This window comes from Mus pahari, chromosome 10 (assembly GCF_900095145.1).
Source record: "Mus pahari chromosome 10, PAHARI_EIJ_v1.1, whole genome shotgun sequence".
NCBI classification, from domain to species: Eukaryota; Metazoa; Chordata; class Mammalia; order Rodentia; family Muridae; genus Mus; species Mus pahari.
In genome coordinates, this window is record NC_034599.1 from 18012951 (window position 1) to 18027953 (window position 15003).

Sequence of the window (15003 nt, forward strand, 5' to 3'; positions counted from 1 at the left end):
CCTTCCCCTTCCCCTTCCCCTTCCCCTTCCCCTTTCCCTTCTCCTTCCTTCCTTCCTTCCTTCCTTCCTTCCTTCCTTCCTTCCTTCCTTCCTCCCTCCCTCCCTTTCTTCCTCCCTCCCTTCCTTCCTTTTTTTATTTTTATTTTTTTGAGACAGGTTCTCTCTGCATAGCCCTGACTGACTGTCTTAGAACTACATAGATCAGGCTGGCCTTAAACTCTCAGAATGCTGGGATTCAAGGTCTCTATATGTCTCTATATCTGGCTTCTTTTCTATTTTAAACAATATTTCCAATTTAACTTTCTTTACAATTTTTAAAATTTTCATTTTTAGCCGGGCAGTGGTGGTGCATGCCTTTAATCCCAGCACTTAGGAGGCAGAGGCAGGCGGGTTTCTGAGTCCGAGGCTAGCCTGGTCTACAGAATATGTTCCAGGACAGCCAGGGCTATAAAGAGAAATCCTGTCTCAAAAAAAAAAACACAAAAAACAAAACAAAAACAAAAACAAAAACGAACAAATAAATAAATTTCATTTTAAAGTTTTCTTTTGCATGTGATTATTTTAATTTTTAACATTTATTTTGTGGTTTTGTGTGTACACATAAATACACACATGGGCATGCACTTGCTATAGTTTGGAGATCAGAGGACAACTTGCAAGAGCGAGTTCTTTCCTTCTACCATGTATGCCCTGGAGTTAGAACTCAGGTTTTGGGCTTGGCAGCAAGTGCCTTCATCCTCAGAGCCTTCTCGTCCTGTTAATCTTTCTAAATTATTCTAAAGAATTGTCCTAGTTAAACTCCAGTGGCTCCGTGTAGAGGCTGGAAGCCCGTGCTCCAACCCAGGGCCGCAGACTAGTCAGTCTCCATGACATGTTAGTGTGGCATCCGTGTGCGATCCCACGCAGATTTGGCTGTAGCCGCCACAGACCTTCTGGCACCTTTGTATTGTTCCCATTTTCTCTGCCTGCTGACCCAGGTAAAGTGATGCAGGGTTGAGGAGCACTAGATGCCATGTGCGGAGTCGGTTTCTGGCCTAGAGTAGTATTGTAACCTTGGTTCTTGCCTCTGTAGTCTGGTTGCTTCAAAGTTAAACAGTGGAAGCAATAATGTTATCTGTCCACCTTTCAAGGTCCCCGTGATGATTCTGAGAGAGGCTGTTCCAAGTGCTTATTGAAGTACCTGACAGAGAGTAAATGCCCACCAAGTTTAGTTACTGTTGCTAACTGCTCGCCGTGTAAGGTGTGTGACTTTTATATTCCCTGTAGTTCCAGATATGACGAGCATAGTTTCGTTTTCTGTGTACCTGAAGGGAGACTACACACCATCCGAGTTAGAAGGAAACGCTGTCGTTTCTTACTCCAGACCGACAGGTAAACATGCTGATTTGCAACTTTATAAACCAAATTTAAACTATTGCAGCTGCAAGTTACAAGACTGTGTTTAAGGGTGTTCTTTTCTACTGATAGTGACTGTTACAGTTACTCTTGGGAACTGTGGTGCTGGCAGACATGCCCACCTGGTTTCTGTGTGTAAGGTCCTCTCCTTTCACTCAATAGCAACTGTGGTGTATTTCTCTATATCAGACTTCATTTATTTAAACTCAGAAACCTAGTATGAATTAGTGAGAAAACATAGGGTACTATAATATTAAATCACTATTCAATCTTAGATAGTTGTTATACTACTAAACAAAACTCCCTGTCTTCCATGTTAGAGTATTTAAGAACAGATCTGTAACTTTTCATCTGGAGTTCAAGTCAGTGATTTTTCCATTTAAAATTTTTATTTTTAAAATTAGCACGCAAAATAGTAGAGATCATAAGATTGTACTTAGTAGGCATTTAAGTTTGTCTCGAGGCTAGGAGGGATTAGCTTGTTATAACTTTGGACTTAGATTTTGTTATGATGAACTTTTCCTTTCCTGTGTGGTAATTATTTTACAGGAACAGTGTGATGTCAGTTGTTTGTTAGAATATAAAGTCAGTGGGTAACACGTTGAGAGGTGTTTCAGTATCAGAAGGTAGTAATGGCGTTCCAAGGTGGCAAAGCTGATAGTCAGTCATTGCAGCAACTTCGTATTTGTGTTTAGAAAACATTTTGGACAGGTTTCTTTTAAAGCTTATTTTTCCAGTTAAAAAGTTATATAGTTCAAAAAAACAAAGAAGAAAGTCTTCTTGCTTTTATACTCAGTGTTGCCAACTTGGCTTCCCCCATCTCTCTATTTTTTTTTTTCCTTGGTTGGCAATTATTGATGCTCTGATATAATTTTGTAACTTAGGTATATCTTTTTAAACTCTAGTTTTATCTGCTTTGTGAATTGCTTAATCTTAAATGGTCTCAATATTTTACCCAGAAGTGATCACTTTATCTGTTATTCAGATTTTCAAATCAGGGCGATATGATCAATCACCGTTAAGTTTGGACAGGTTTGATCTCATGAAAAGTGAGAACTTGGTAACAGGATGAGGGCGAGAGACCTTTGGATGATTTCTGAGAAGCCCACTGAGGCTTTTGATTGTGATTTTTTTGAGTCCTGGGCAGCAGAAGTGAGGACTATTTTCCTGCTGCCTCTCATCCTTTATCCTAACAGAAGAGTAACAGTTACTGTATTGGTCAGTTAAAGAGAAGATGGGCGCCTGGCTTTGCCTGATGCCTTCATTACTATTCAAGGAAGGTAGTGATACTGGTTGAAGGTGGCGCACGCCTTTAATCCCAGCACTCCAGGCCTCCCCTGCCCCCCTCATTTTTTTTTTTTTTTTTTTTTTCAGAACAGCCAGAGGTTTTTTGAGACAGTTTCTCTGTATAGCCCTGGCTGTCCTGGGAGGCAGAGGCAGATGGATTTCTGAGTTTGAGACCAGCCTGGTCTACAGAGTGAGTTCCAGGACAGCCAGGGCTACACAGAGAAACCCTGTCTCTAAAAATAAATAAATAAATAAATAAATAAATAAATAAATAAATAAATAAATAAATAAAATAATGGCTGATACCTTATGGAGAGAGCATTAAAAATGCATTTTAATCCTGTGTCACCAGCCAGTGTTTATGTGGCTTATGGTCACATTTACTTTCTTATGTATAGAATTTAAAATGTCCTAAATTTTAAATTTTACTCTGGTAAAGCAGAGTCTAGACACTATTTTATTCAAAGTTAATTATAAATCAACATGAAAAGTATGTAAAATAAGAGCGAAAGACAAGCCTGAGCACCTAACGAGCATATTCTAGAGTAGTGTCTTCTCCAGTTACTTCCCGGCACGATCTGGAAATCCTCACACCGTGCTTTTCCATTGCGCTCGGCTTTCACTGATGTTCTTCATGTCAGTCGCACACTGAATTGTTTCTAAAGCATATTTATAGAGTCATTCTCATAGAGTTTTGAGAACAGAGGTGTAAATAAACACACTGTTGAATTGTATTTACTTGGGGGGTTGCTCTTCAAAGAAGGCGTTGTTTTCTCAGAGGAAGTGTGATGGACTTCTTGAAAGTTTAAATTGTATTTCAAACAGATGTGTATCAAACTTGTGTTGGAGCCTTGCCATAAATAACAAGTTTGTGTTCCTTCTCTCCCTGCCATCTCTTTTGCATTGCTTCTAATGGATAGATCGAAATCCTGATGGTAAGTCAAATGAAAGGGAAAAATGAATTTCCAGGATAAAATTTATTGTTAAACTCAATGGGCATTATACCACAAATGAACTCATTACATATTTGTATGTTGTATCAGACGCCTTTAATATGATATAATGTCTTACTTAGTCTTGCTATGAAGGGCAGTGTGCCTATGTTCAGAGGGTTATTGTAATTGAGGTGAAGGACAAGAATAGAATGACTTTTTAAAAAAGATTCATTTTGTCTTTAGTTATGTGTGCATATATGTCTGTGAGGTTGTTGGTATATGTGCATGCATGAGTGCAGGTGCCCTGGAGTCCAGAAGAGGGCGCGTATCCCTTGCATCTGCAGTTGGGTGTGAACTGCCTGGTATTGAGAACTTAGCCTGGGTCTTTGGGAAGAACATCTTGTGCTCCAGACCCAAAGAGCCTTTTTTTGAGAAACATCAGAAACACTGGCAGAATTCGGCTGGAAGTTGTTAGCACATGTTCAATATTAGATTATTTTATCCCAATTAATGAATAAAGAATTGAAAAGAAGTACCTGTCAGTTAACTTTAAATATTCTTCTACATGCTCAAATAGCCCGACCTTTGTGTCTGTTAAGAGTGCTGTGTGCAGTGTTATATAAGTGTGCCGTGCCTCGTCCAGAACATGCCTGGTTCGTGCTGTGCCTAGTTTTGCCACAGGATACACACACCTGTCTGTGTCCAGTTTGAGTGTGTTTCTTAGGTTTCCCAATAGCTGTCAGGGTACACATTTAAGTATCTCTTAATTTATTTTCCCCTTTAGATATACAGACTTAGCCCAGCAGGTTATCTTTACTAAAGATACCCTATTATGACGAGTTTTAGATAATATTATCAATCAAGTAGTAATAATTACGTAGATATAACCAAACCACTGTTAAACCTGCAGTGTTTGCTCACACAATCTTTTTTTTTTTCCTTTTCTTTTTTGAGACAGGGTCTCTCTAGATGCCCTGTCTGTCCTGGAACTCACTGTGCAGGCCAGGCTGTTGTGGAACTCACTGTGCAGGCCAGGCTGTTGTGGAACTCACTCTGTAGGCCAGGCTGGCTTCAGAGGTCTGCCAGCCTCTGCCTCCCTAGTGCAGGGAGGCTTACACACTATACCTAGCACTCTCACCCGAGCTTGGTGGTGATGCAGTTTGGGTCCCATTCTAATATCATGAGATCTGAAGCTAAACATATATGAGAAATGTCTTAATAATAGTATAGATATGTAGCTTAGTAATATGAAACTTACTTATAAAGTTTACTCGAGTAAAGCTAACATTACTTAAATTCTAATTCTTAACAGTGAAAGTAGCTAATACAATTTTAATTTAAATTTTGTAAACTACTATAGATATGTAGCTTAGTAATATGAAACTAACTTAATAAAATTTCCTTGAGAAAAGCTAATATTAAATTCTAATTCTTAGCAGTGTGGGTAGCTGGTACAATTTTAAGTTTTGTAAACTTCCACCTTTGTATTCAAGAGGCTAAGTTTAAAAGAATCAGTAAAGGTTGTTGCTGATAGACATTTAACCCCTTTATCGTAAGTTCAGCTCAGACTGCCTGAAACAGAAAACATGGAAATGTTCATATTTCACTCTAAAGGTAACAATGATTTAAAATAATTTTTGAGGTGGTTTAAACTACCATGAAACCTGAGGGAGTGGCACTGAACTTTTCAGCTGTATCTAGTAGTAAAAACTCCAGTCTCCTGCCGCTCAGACCCTGCCACCCACAGGCGTTTGACTCAGAGGCAGGTGCATTTCGGTGTCTTGCTCTGTTCGGGCTCTGTGCAGACAAGTAGCTCTGTTTTCACGTGTCAGAAAAGCAGGAAGCGAGGCTTTATGTGGACCCACAAGAGTTAGCCTCTATTACTTCTGCACTGAAGCTACATTCCATGGGCAGGGTAAGCTATGCTGCAGATGAAGCATGGTGCATCACTGGTCACCCCTAGAGGGGCTCAGGAAGTCCTGGCTACCAGACGTGGCTGCTGCTTTGAGGCTTCTTGTTTGCAACACAAAATTGCTCCAGCACCTTTAGAATGACTTTGAAGGTCTTCTATAGAGTGTAATGTATAGATATGGCTGTCCACCACACTGCCCTTTCCCTTTTTCTTTTCAAGCACTTTTTGGTTTTCTACCTGAAAGTGATCCGGGACTGGTGTGATCACAATTCTTGTATCGGAAAAATTGTTCATTCAGGAGTGGTTTTGATATAAAATTCCTCTCTGCTTGATAAATGATTTTGTGATTAATTACATTGTAGAAGTTGCTACTATCCATTTCCTCGAGTGGGTTATGGGAAGGGAAGCCTATGAAAGAGAGGTGATTATATTTGCTTAAACATTCAAAGTGCTATAGTGCAGAGTCAGACAGATGAATGACTACATTGCTGTCGGAGTCCAGTGAGTGATGGACATTTCTATTCTCCTTAAACTTCTTATCCTTTTGTCTCTGAGTTCCAGGAGCTGAGGTAACAGTAGTGCCACCACACAAGGCTTGAAAAGCCCATTAATACATGTAATTCTTTCCTTAAGAAAGTTTATTTTATGGTGTGGATGTTTTCCCGACATGGAAGCATGTGCATCATGCCTGTGCCTAGTGCCCAAGGAGGTCAGAGGACGGTGTCACCCTCTGCCCAGCAACTGGAGTAACAGAGGATGCAACTCAACATGTGAGTGCCAGAAGTCAAAAACCAGCCCTCTGGAAGAGCAGCAAGTTCTCTTAATCACAGAACTTTCTCTGCAGCCCTGGTTTTCTTCTCTATGACAAGCATGTACATACACATACACCTGCACACAGACACATAGAAACACACACAGAAGCACAGAAGCACACATACACACACCCATTTGCCTCTATGGGTCTTTAGCTCCGGATTCTTTGATATAGTTATAGCCTGAAGAATAATTAACTGGGTGCGGGATTTGTACTAGTTGTACATATCTCAGGGGAAATGCACTTCTCATCATCTCCCTGTGTAACTGAGCACTAGAGATTGTTATCGCTGTGTGTGGGCTGTGCTTGGACTGGGGTGCTACACAGCAGCAGCATTCTAATTTTCTCCTGTCAGCATCATCTTGTTAATCCAGTGCCTTAGTTAGGGTTTTACTGCTGTGAACAGACACCATGACTGAGGCAACACTAGTAAGGACAACATTTAATCGGGGCTGGCTTACAGGTTCAACGGTTCAGTCCATTATCATCAAGGTGGGAGCATGGCAGCGTCCAGGCAGGCATGGTGCAGGAGGAGCTGAGGGTTCTACATCTTCATCTGAAGGCGGCTAGTGGAAGATTGACTTCCAGGAAGCTAGGATAAGAGTCTTAAAGCCCACGCCCACAGTGACACACCTACTCTAACAGGGTCACACCTTCTAATAGTGTCACTCCCTGGGCTGAGCATATACAAACCATCACATCTAGTTTCTCCAAAAAAAAAAAAAAAAAAAAAAAAAAAAAAAAAAAATTCATTTTTTTTCTTAGTGGCAAAATATTTCAAGCTGTTTTCTAAAAAACAGCTATAATCAATTTCTTAGGTAAAAGTGTCATGACAGTCCAAATAATGTTTTCCAGATGTCCTATGGCATAGGCTTATAGTTTCCAGAGTCAAACAGAAATTCTGGAGACATTTTACAAACCCTAGTTCCCGCAGACCTTGCCCTGGAGTATCACACTGCCTTGTGCCAGTGACATGTGAATTCTATTATAATGTATTTCCCCTATTGAGCTAGTTAGTGTTCACTGTCTGCTTGTTTTCATTTATTTTCTTTTTAAAAAAGATTTTCATTTTTGTGTTTTATGTATGAGTGTCTGCCTCACTGTTTGTCTGTGCACTAAATGCCTGCAGTACCTGAGGAGGCCAGAAGAGGGTGTCAGACTTCTTGGGACTAGAGTTACAGACACTGAGCTACAGTGTAGGTGCCTGGAGTTGAACCCGTGTCCTTGGGAAGAAATAGCCAGTGCTCCTAGCCACAGAGCCATCTCTGCACTTTATTCCATTTCTGAACCCCTATGTTCTCACCAGTTTCTTTAGTTTAATATAAAGGCAGTGTTGTTGATCGTTCCTAATTGTTAAATCCCAAGTCCATATACCTGGTCTAAATGGTGTAGAGGCCAGGATACAGGTTTTGAAGAAAATTTGTTTGAACAGTTAACTTAAAATTTAGCTGGAAGTATGGATACGATTGTTTCCTTTGTGTATAGAGAAGTCAGAAGTTAAAATGTTAAATTTAAGTTAAAATTAAGTTAAAATTTAAGTTAAAAATTTATGTTAAAATTAAGGAGATGGAAGCAAGCTTTGTCCTTTCTACACAGCTGGGGCTGTGACCTATGTATTAGCATAGAATCCTACTCAAGAATTCATTTTCATAATCTGAGGATGTGTGTAATATATGGAAAGTTCCTTGAAGTTAGCAAAGGAGCTCTTTGTAATTTTTTTATGCGTGTGGTGGAACTGAGAGCCGTGGCTTGGGAAGTATCTTAGATCGTGCTACCATAATATTTTGACTCAAAACATTTCATCACTATTAAGTACAAATACATATGCCCCTAAAATCCTCCCAGACCATCAGGAACTGATACCCAGGGGCCTTTTTGAAGAAACACCAGTTAAAATTTTGCATCGAGGATTCCAGAAGTGAATTTAACATCTGTTGGTTATGAACAAAATCTGAGCTAGGTAATGGATGGTGGGTAATCGATTACATTGAGAGGAGTGACAGGTGATGCTCCACAGGATCTGAAACAGCTTTTAGTCACCAGGAGGCTCAGTGTCAGAGATGCCCTTGATGTCTGTCCTAGCGGGAAAGGAGATGGACATCCGTCTTCAGTGGGGATTAAGCCACACAACTCGGTCATCTTCAGAAAATTAATTCTAATTTCAAGGCTCCTGCTTGGGTCGTGTAGCCACATTTTAACTGCTTCTGTTCTTTTACTATTTCTGAGCCCTCACTGACTCTGCTGCAGAGGATGGCGAGATCAGTATGCGAGCCACCAAGCACAGGAGACAGTTTGGTTTTCCATTTCTGTGCAGTGCATCACTAAGATACAGATGTCTGTATTTGTGCAAGCTTAGTGTTAAAGTACTGAGTCTTAGATTCTATAAGTAATAATTTTTATAAATTTAGTTTCATTCTTTGTAAAATACAGAAAGGAGATTTAAGATAAGTTTGAGAATTAAGTTATTCAGTTTTGTTATTTAATAAAGTTACCTGCTTTAACTATACCTGTATGAGTTCTGATAACATTTATGGTTAGATGGTTAGGCTTGAAAAATTAGAACTTAAAATTATAATGTGAATTAATTTCTTGATGAGGCCAAAAAATGACATTTTCAGTATCTGTGAAAACTTGCCATGGACTTTAAAGAGCTTGCGTGCCTTGTTCTCCTGCACTTCCTCAGTCCTGATTTATCAAGAATAGCTAAGATGATCTGAATCATCCATAGATAATAATGCAGAGTTCAGGAAAGCTGCATGTGGGACAGCCCCAGGCTGAGGCTGGGCTTGGACAACATTGAGCAGCTGCCTCAGGAGTGACTGAGTCTTCTGCTTTCCAAATGGACTTGGTTTTAAAAGATCGACCCCCAAGCCCGAACTCATTTTAATGCTTTTAAAACTATGTTTTTATGATATCCTTAAGAATTTAATACAATTTATTTCAGTTATATTCACTACTGCCATTCCCCTTGTCCTCCCAGGCCCACCTCTCCCCAGTCCCCTCTGCTTGGCTGCCTGTCCTGCAGCAGATGTCCTGGTCCTTTGGCTCTCTCTGTCTTTCCCTCCCTCTTCTGGGATGAAGTTTCAGGTGTAGGGATTGACTGTCAGTGTGTCAGCTGGGGACAGGTACCCAGTGTTCTGTTGATGTCTGTGTTTTCACAAGTGCTGGTTTCCTGTAATGGTCCCTCTCTGCTACATAAGGATGCTTCATTGAGAGGGTGAGAGTACATTCACCTGTGGGTATATGATAAGCAGTTAGAGTGCAGTTACAAATTATGCTGGTTTAGAGACATGGCTCTGTTCTCTAGATTTCATGGCCTTACCAGGCACAGGTTCATTTTATAGTTCTGGGTGTGAATTCCTTCCTGCTGGGAAGGCCTTAAGCAGAATTAGTCTATTGTTGCTTACCCCAGGGTGTAGGTGCCACCATTGTGTCCTTTAGAAGGTCTGTCTAGTCTGGTCAGTGAGGCTCTTAGGCCTGAGACCCTGGCAGGGGTCTTGATGGTTTTCCTCCCTTGGTGATAGCATGTGGTGGTCTTTCCCAGACCATAAGGCCAGTTCTCAGGGAGGAGCCCTCTGGGTTACTTCCAGTTCCATTCTCCCAAGTCCTCTGTCTGGAAGACAGTCAGGGAAATGCAGATAGACGGTATGTTTGGGGGTTGGGGTGGGTCTCTAGGGCCATTGTGACCAATGACTAGAAAGAAAGTTTCCCATGCCAGGCACTTGGATTTTTGATAATTTGTTTTGTAGTGAGCATTTGTTACCACAGCCAGTAAAACTTCAATTTTATTTCTCTTTATTTAGTTGCATTTCCTCCCTCTCCCTCCTCCTCATCCCCTTTCTCCTCTGTTTCCCTTCCCCCATCTTTTTCATTCTAGAAAGAATCTGAACCCTAGCAGTGCGTATGAGTTACTTGACTTAAGCGGAGCAGAGGCAGGGGCAAGCTTGCTGGAGCGTCTGCTTGGACTGCACATTATTTGTCAAACTCAGATCTACATTTTTTTTTTTTTTTAAATTTCAGGTATTCCTCGGGTTATCCAATGTAAATTTAGACTTCCTCTGAAACTAATTTGCCTACCTGGTCAGCCTTCGAAAACTGCAAGCCACAAACTAACTATTGACACCAACAAGTCTCCTGTCAGCCTGCTCGGTCTCTTCCCAGGTAGGACGTTGGAAGTAATCTGCCTGTGAGCTCGGAAATGAGGGTTCCACGCGGAGCCTCCGGCGCGGTAGGTAACAGGGGATTATCCGTACCTGTTCCTAGAGGATACTGAAGCTCCCAGAGGTCCTTCTGCTCTCAGGCACCCGTTCAGAGGTGAGCAGTCCGCCTGAGTGAGGTGACAGGATACACCTTGCACATTTTAGTACCATTTTCATAATCGCTATTTTTGCTTCGGTGTTCACATATAAAAACATCAACTATGTCCCGCTGGGTTGGAAGTTTTGGCTTGAAGTATAAGTATTTGTTTTTCAGTGTTAATGTACACCGTGTTTCTCAGCCTTGTTAAGGCTGCGACCCCTTTACTAGAGTTCCTCACGCTGTGGAAACCCCAATCATAAAGTTGTTTGCGTTGCCCCCAATGACTGTAATTTCGTCACGATTATGAATTCTAATGTAAATGTCTGTGTTTTCCAATGGTCTCAGGCGACCTCTGTGGAAGTGTCCCTTGGCCCCCCTCCCTCAGAAAGGGGTCTCGACCCACAAGTTGAGAACCACCGATGTAGACCTCTGGCTGCATCCCATTGTAAGAATATTGTTCATCGTTGCTGTCACCTCTGAGGGCTGTCTCATGGACGGCTGTTCTGTCTCCAGCCCCTGGAGGAGGAGCAATCGGCTCTGGTTGTTTCGTGGGCATTGCTGTCCGGGCTTGAGGGCCATGGGGGCGGTTGGGGTGATTGGTGGGGTGAGACCTTCCATAACTGTTTCCTTGAGCAGCTTAAAGCAGAAAGCCCTAGTAGAGGAACTGCAGCTTTGCTTAAATAAAACAGTGCTGAACATACCTACTCCTCCTTTCTTCTTTCTTCTTTTATTAGAACTTTCTTCAAACAGTATATTTTGATCATGATTTCCCCTCCTCCCACTTTCTTCCTGATCCCTCCCAATACTCCACCCATGCAACTGGATGGTCTTACTTTCTTCCCCCTGCAACATCTACAAAGGCATAGAACCCACACCCCTCTTCCCAACCCCCACCCTACCCCCAAAAACCTAAAGAAGCCTGAACCACAGGGTCAGCTTTGTGTTCATCAAGTATTGGGTGTGGCCATTGCCAGCAGATACAAGATACAGATAGTTTCTTGGTTGGGGTGGGAAGCTCATGTCTGCCTCCCTGTCAGCACTGGGACCCCATCTGGCTTGAGCCCATGCTGACTGCGTGCACACTCCCACAGTCTCTGAGTTCATGTGCACACCAGGCCTGTGGTGTCGGGGAGACACCGCTTCCTTGGACACATCTATCATCTCAGGCTCCTACCATCTTTCCACTCCTCTTCTGCTGTATCTGTTTCTTAGTAATGACGTGGAATCAAAATAAAAAAAAAAAAACAAAACTTAGTTGAACAGCTTTTTAAAGTAATTTATTAAAAATTAGCCTGTTTACTATGAAGTGTATCCTCCCTCTTGTGTTTGAGGAGTAAGATTTAGAATCTAGACTTTCCCACAAAATTTGAGAAATTTGTAGTAAGTCATTCCTTTGTGTTATTATTTAGATGCTTTCAATTTGTTATTCATTAAGAGTAGGGCTGGTTTAGTTTGGTTCTTATTTTGAGACAGGGTCTCACTGTGTAGCTCTGGCTCTCCTGGAACTCACTATGTAGAGTAGGCTGGCTTGTGAACTCAAAACTCAGATCCGCCTGCCTCTGCCTCCTGAGTGCTGGGATTAAAGGTGTGAATCACTCCCAGCCAGCAGACAGGCTTTTAAAACCTTTATTTATTTGTTACTATGGAAAACAAAGTCTAAAATAAAGTGTTTTTTTAAACAATCATTCAGTCTGAATTTTGAATTGCACTTGTATGCACATAGTAATTTTTTGTGGTTTCCTCCCTATTATTTTCTTCCTTTCTCCCTCCATTCTCTTCCTCTCTTCATTTTTTTGTAACAAAGTTGGATGTAAAAATGTATAATGGCCACTCACTTTGCAGCACCTTGCGTGAACTGATTATTTTCTTGGGGTGCACAAACTTCCATGGATACATAGTTGGGAATTATATGTTGAACAATAACAAATTTGTTGGTGCTCTTGATATGTTTAAGTGCTAGATTCCAAGAAGCTGACTTTTATTGATATAAACCGAGCTCAATTAGAGACTGAGTACAAACGTAGGTCCTGACCCGGAGTTTATCTTGGTAAGACATGGTATAAACTGCACATTTACAAAGCCTAGTGGGTTCCCTCTTTTCTGCTGGTTTGGGGCCTGTTTTGTTGGCATTGTAAGAATAACAACCCTGTCAGCATTTTACTGCTTTAGAAACAAAACTCAGTGACAAATTAAAAAGTATTTTCCCCAAGATTGTATGCATATACTATGTATTTTTTATTTTAAGTTTAATAAACACGAATCATGGTCATTATCCATTATATCCATTTTCATGGAATCAAGCAGTTGCTTAAAGTAGATTTCACATCAACATCAGGGAATAAAGGCTCTTTTATGTTGACATTAGATACAATGGCTATTTCAAATCTACATATTCAACCTAAAGAGTCAGATTAATGAGCTACATATCAAAGAAATAGCTTCAAATATACCCCTAATTGTTTATTTGCTTCTTTATGAAGAAATGTAGGGTTTATGCAAAATGATTTTAGCTTTTATCACAAATAGATTGGAAGTTTAAAAAAGGTAAGACCACACAAGGAACCTGCTGATGATAATTCTACTGTCCAGAAATTCATGTCTATTTCTCCTTTCCCCTAACATAGCTAAGGTAATATTTGTAAGCATTTACCCCTCCCCTAAAGATTTTCTTTCATATTGTCTAGGAACATGTTTGTGGACCATAGATATTCTTATTCATGACTTTAATTATTGCATGGTATTTTATTATAGATGGACACCATGAAATAATCTGACTCATATTCTTAGATGTTTATATTCTATTTTTGTGAAAATGCCTTTGAAAAACCTAAAACTTATGACCATTTCTTGGATAAAGATATGAAAGTTGAGTTGGTAGGTTAAAGGTTAAGAATACCTTAACAGCCATTGAGATATAGTATAAAGTTGACTGTCTTCAACCCAGTGATTATAAACATTGTGAGCACAGTTAGCTGCAAGTGAGGCTAACTCACTATGTTTAAAGGGCAAATGTATGACGTGTGCTTGGACTTAATGATTTTTCAAATTTATAGTGGAGTATTGTAGTGTAGTATACCTTTATAATTAGGGAAGTGTCTATATTTAGTATAGAGTGAATGTCAGCAGTCTAGGACCCTTCAATAGGGGCCATTCAGTTTTGTTTTGTTTTAGTTTGGTATGAATATAAACACAATAGATGTCATCTATTGTGACACTCTTGTACTTTTGTCTGTGGCTTCTGCTGATCTCAGTCTCTTCCCCTGTCTTCTTGGGGACAGAGTCTCTCCATAGCCTAGGCTGGCCTCACACCTGAGTTCTTCCTTCTCTAATCGTGGGATTATTGCATGCACCACCATGGGCAGTGATAGTCTTCTAACATCGGATCTGACATTTTCCTAACTCTCTGCAAATCCCAGATCCTTCGTTTGCCTTATGGAGTGATGTTTCCCCCTGAATTTATCCTGCGACTGTTCAGCTACACACCTGGATTCAGCTATGAAACGAAAATGAAATCATTCCAGAGTGCTGTTATGAGGCAGAGATTTGAGCATTTAGAAGCTGCTGTAGAGATGAGCTAACACACTTTATATGTGCATTTGAATATTAGCAGTGTGAAACGTCCCCAGCTAAGCTTTCTAGTTAAAGCATTGCTTACTTTGTGATTATGTAGATGTTCCCTTTCCCCCTTCCTTGCAGACTTTGCCAACCCATCAGATGATGATCAAGTGAATGTAATGGGCTTCCATCTCCTAGGAGGCTCTCGAGTGACTCTTCTTGCTTCCAGAACATCCCGTAAGTAAATCCATGCCATCATTGTTGCTGGAAAGTTCAGCTTAGGGCATTGTGTCACACCAAGGACATTGCAAAGGATGAAGGTGATATTTGGCCAGATGTGACAGACAAGAGTCACACATATAGGGTGTGAGAGGTGTGAAACTAAATTGTGTTTGAGATGTGTAGCTTTGGTTTTAGGGATGAGAGGAATTTTAAAATGGCTTTAAGGTACATATACAGTGATCTAATTTTCAAGAAGTCTTAAAAACTAGAATTAGCTTTCTTTTTGGTATATATATGTATATGTTTATTTTTAATGTTTCTTGAGACAGGGTTCTCCATATACAATTTATCCTGTGTTTGAGCTTGTGAGTCTCCTGCCTCAGGCTCCCTCATGTTTGGAGTTCAGATATATTTTACTTTGGGCAACTTATTAAAGACAATCCATCTGTCTGTCTGTCTATCTGTCTATCTATCTATCTATCTATCTATCTATCTATCTATCTATCTATCATCTGATTAATCTATCATCTATGTATCTGTCAGATATATATATATATATATATATATATATATATATATATATA

General features: G+C 40.4%; 1 protein-coding gene across 9 annotated transcripts in view; it reads left to right on the forward strand.

The window, feature by feature from the left end:
* The window catches only part of Bbs9 (Bardet-Biedl syndrome 9), a 418538-nt gene that overhangs the window by 200231 nt on the left and 203304 nt on the right, over positions 1-15003 (forward strand). For 5 of the 9 annotated variants that reach the window (XM_029543257.1, XM_029543256.1, XM_029543258.1 and 2 more), the window contains 4 exons: positions 1267-1371; positions 3603-3617; positions 10364-10504; positions 14339-14434. In XM_029543257.1, coding sequence (XP_029399117.1) covers positions 1267-1371; positions 3603-3617; positions 10364-10504; positions 14339-14434 — 357 coding nt within the window. The remainder of the gene's footprint in view (positions 1-1266; positions 1372-3602; positions 3618-10363; positions 10505-14338; positions 14435-15003) is intronic. The other 4 variants (XM_021206054.2, XM_021206053.2, XM_021206052.1 and 1 more) reach the window with 1 other exon arrangement.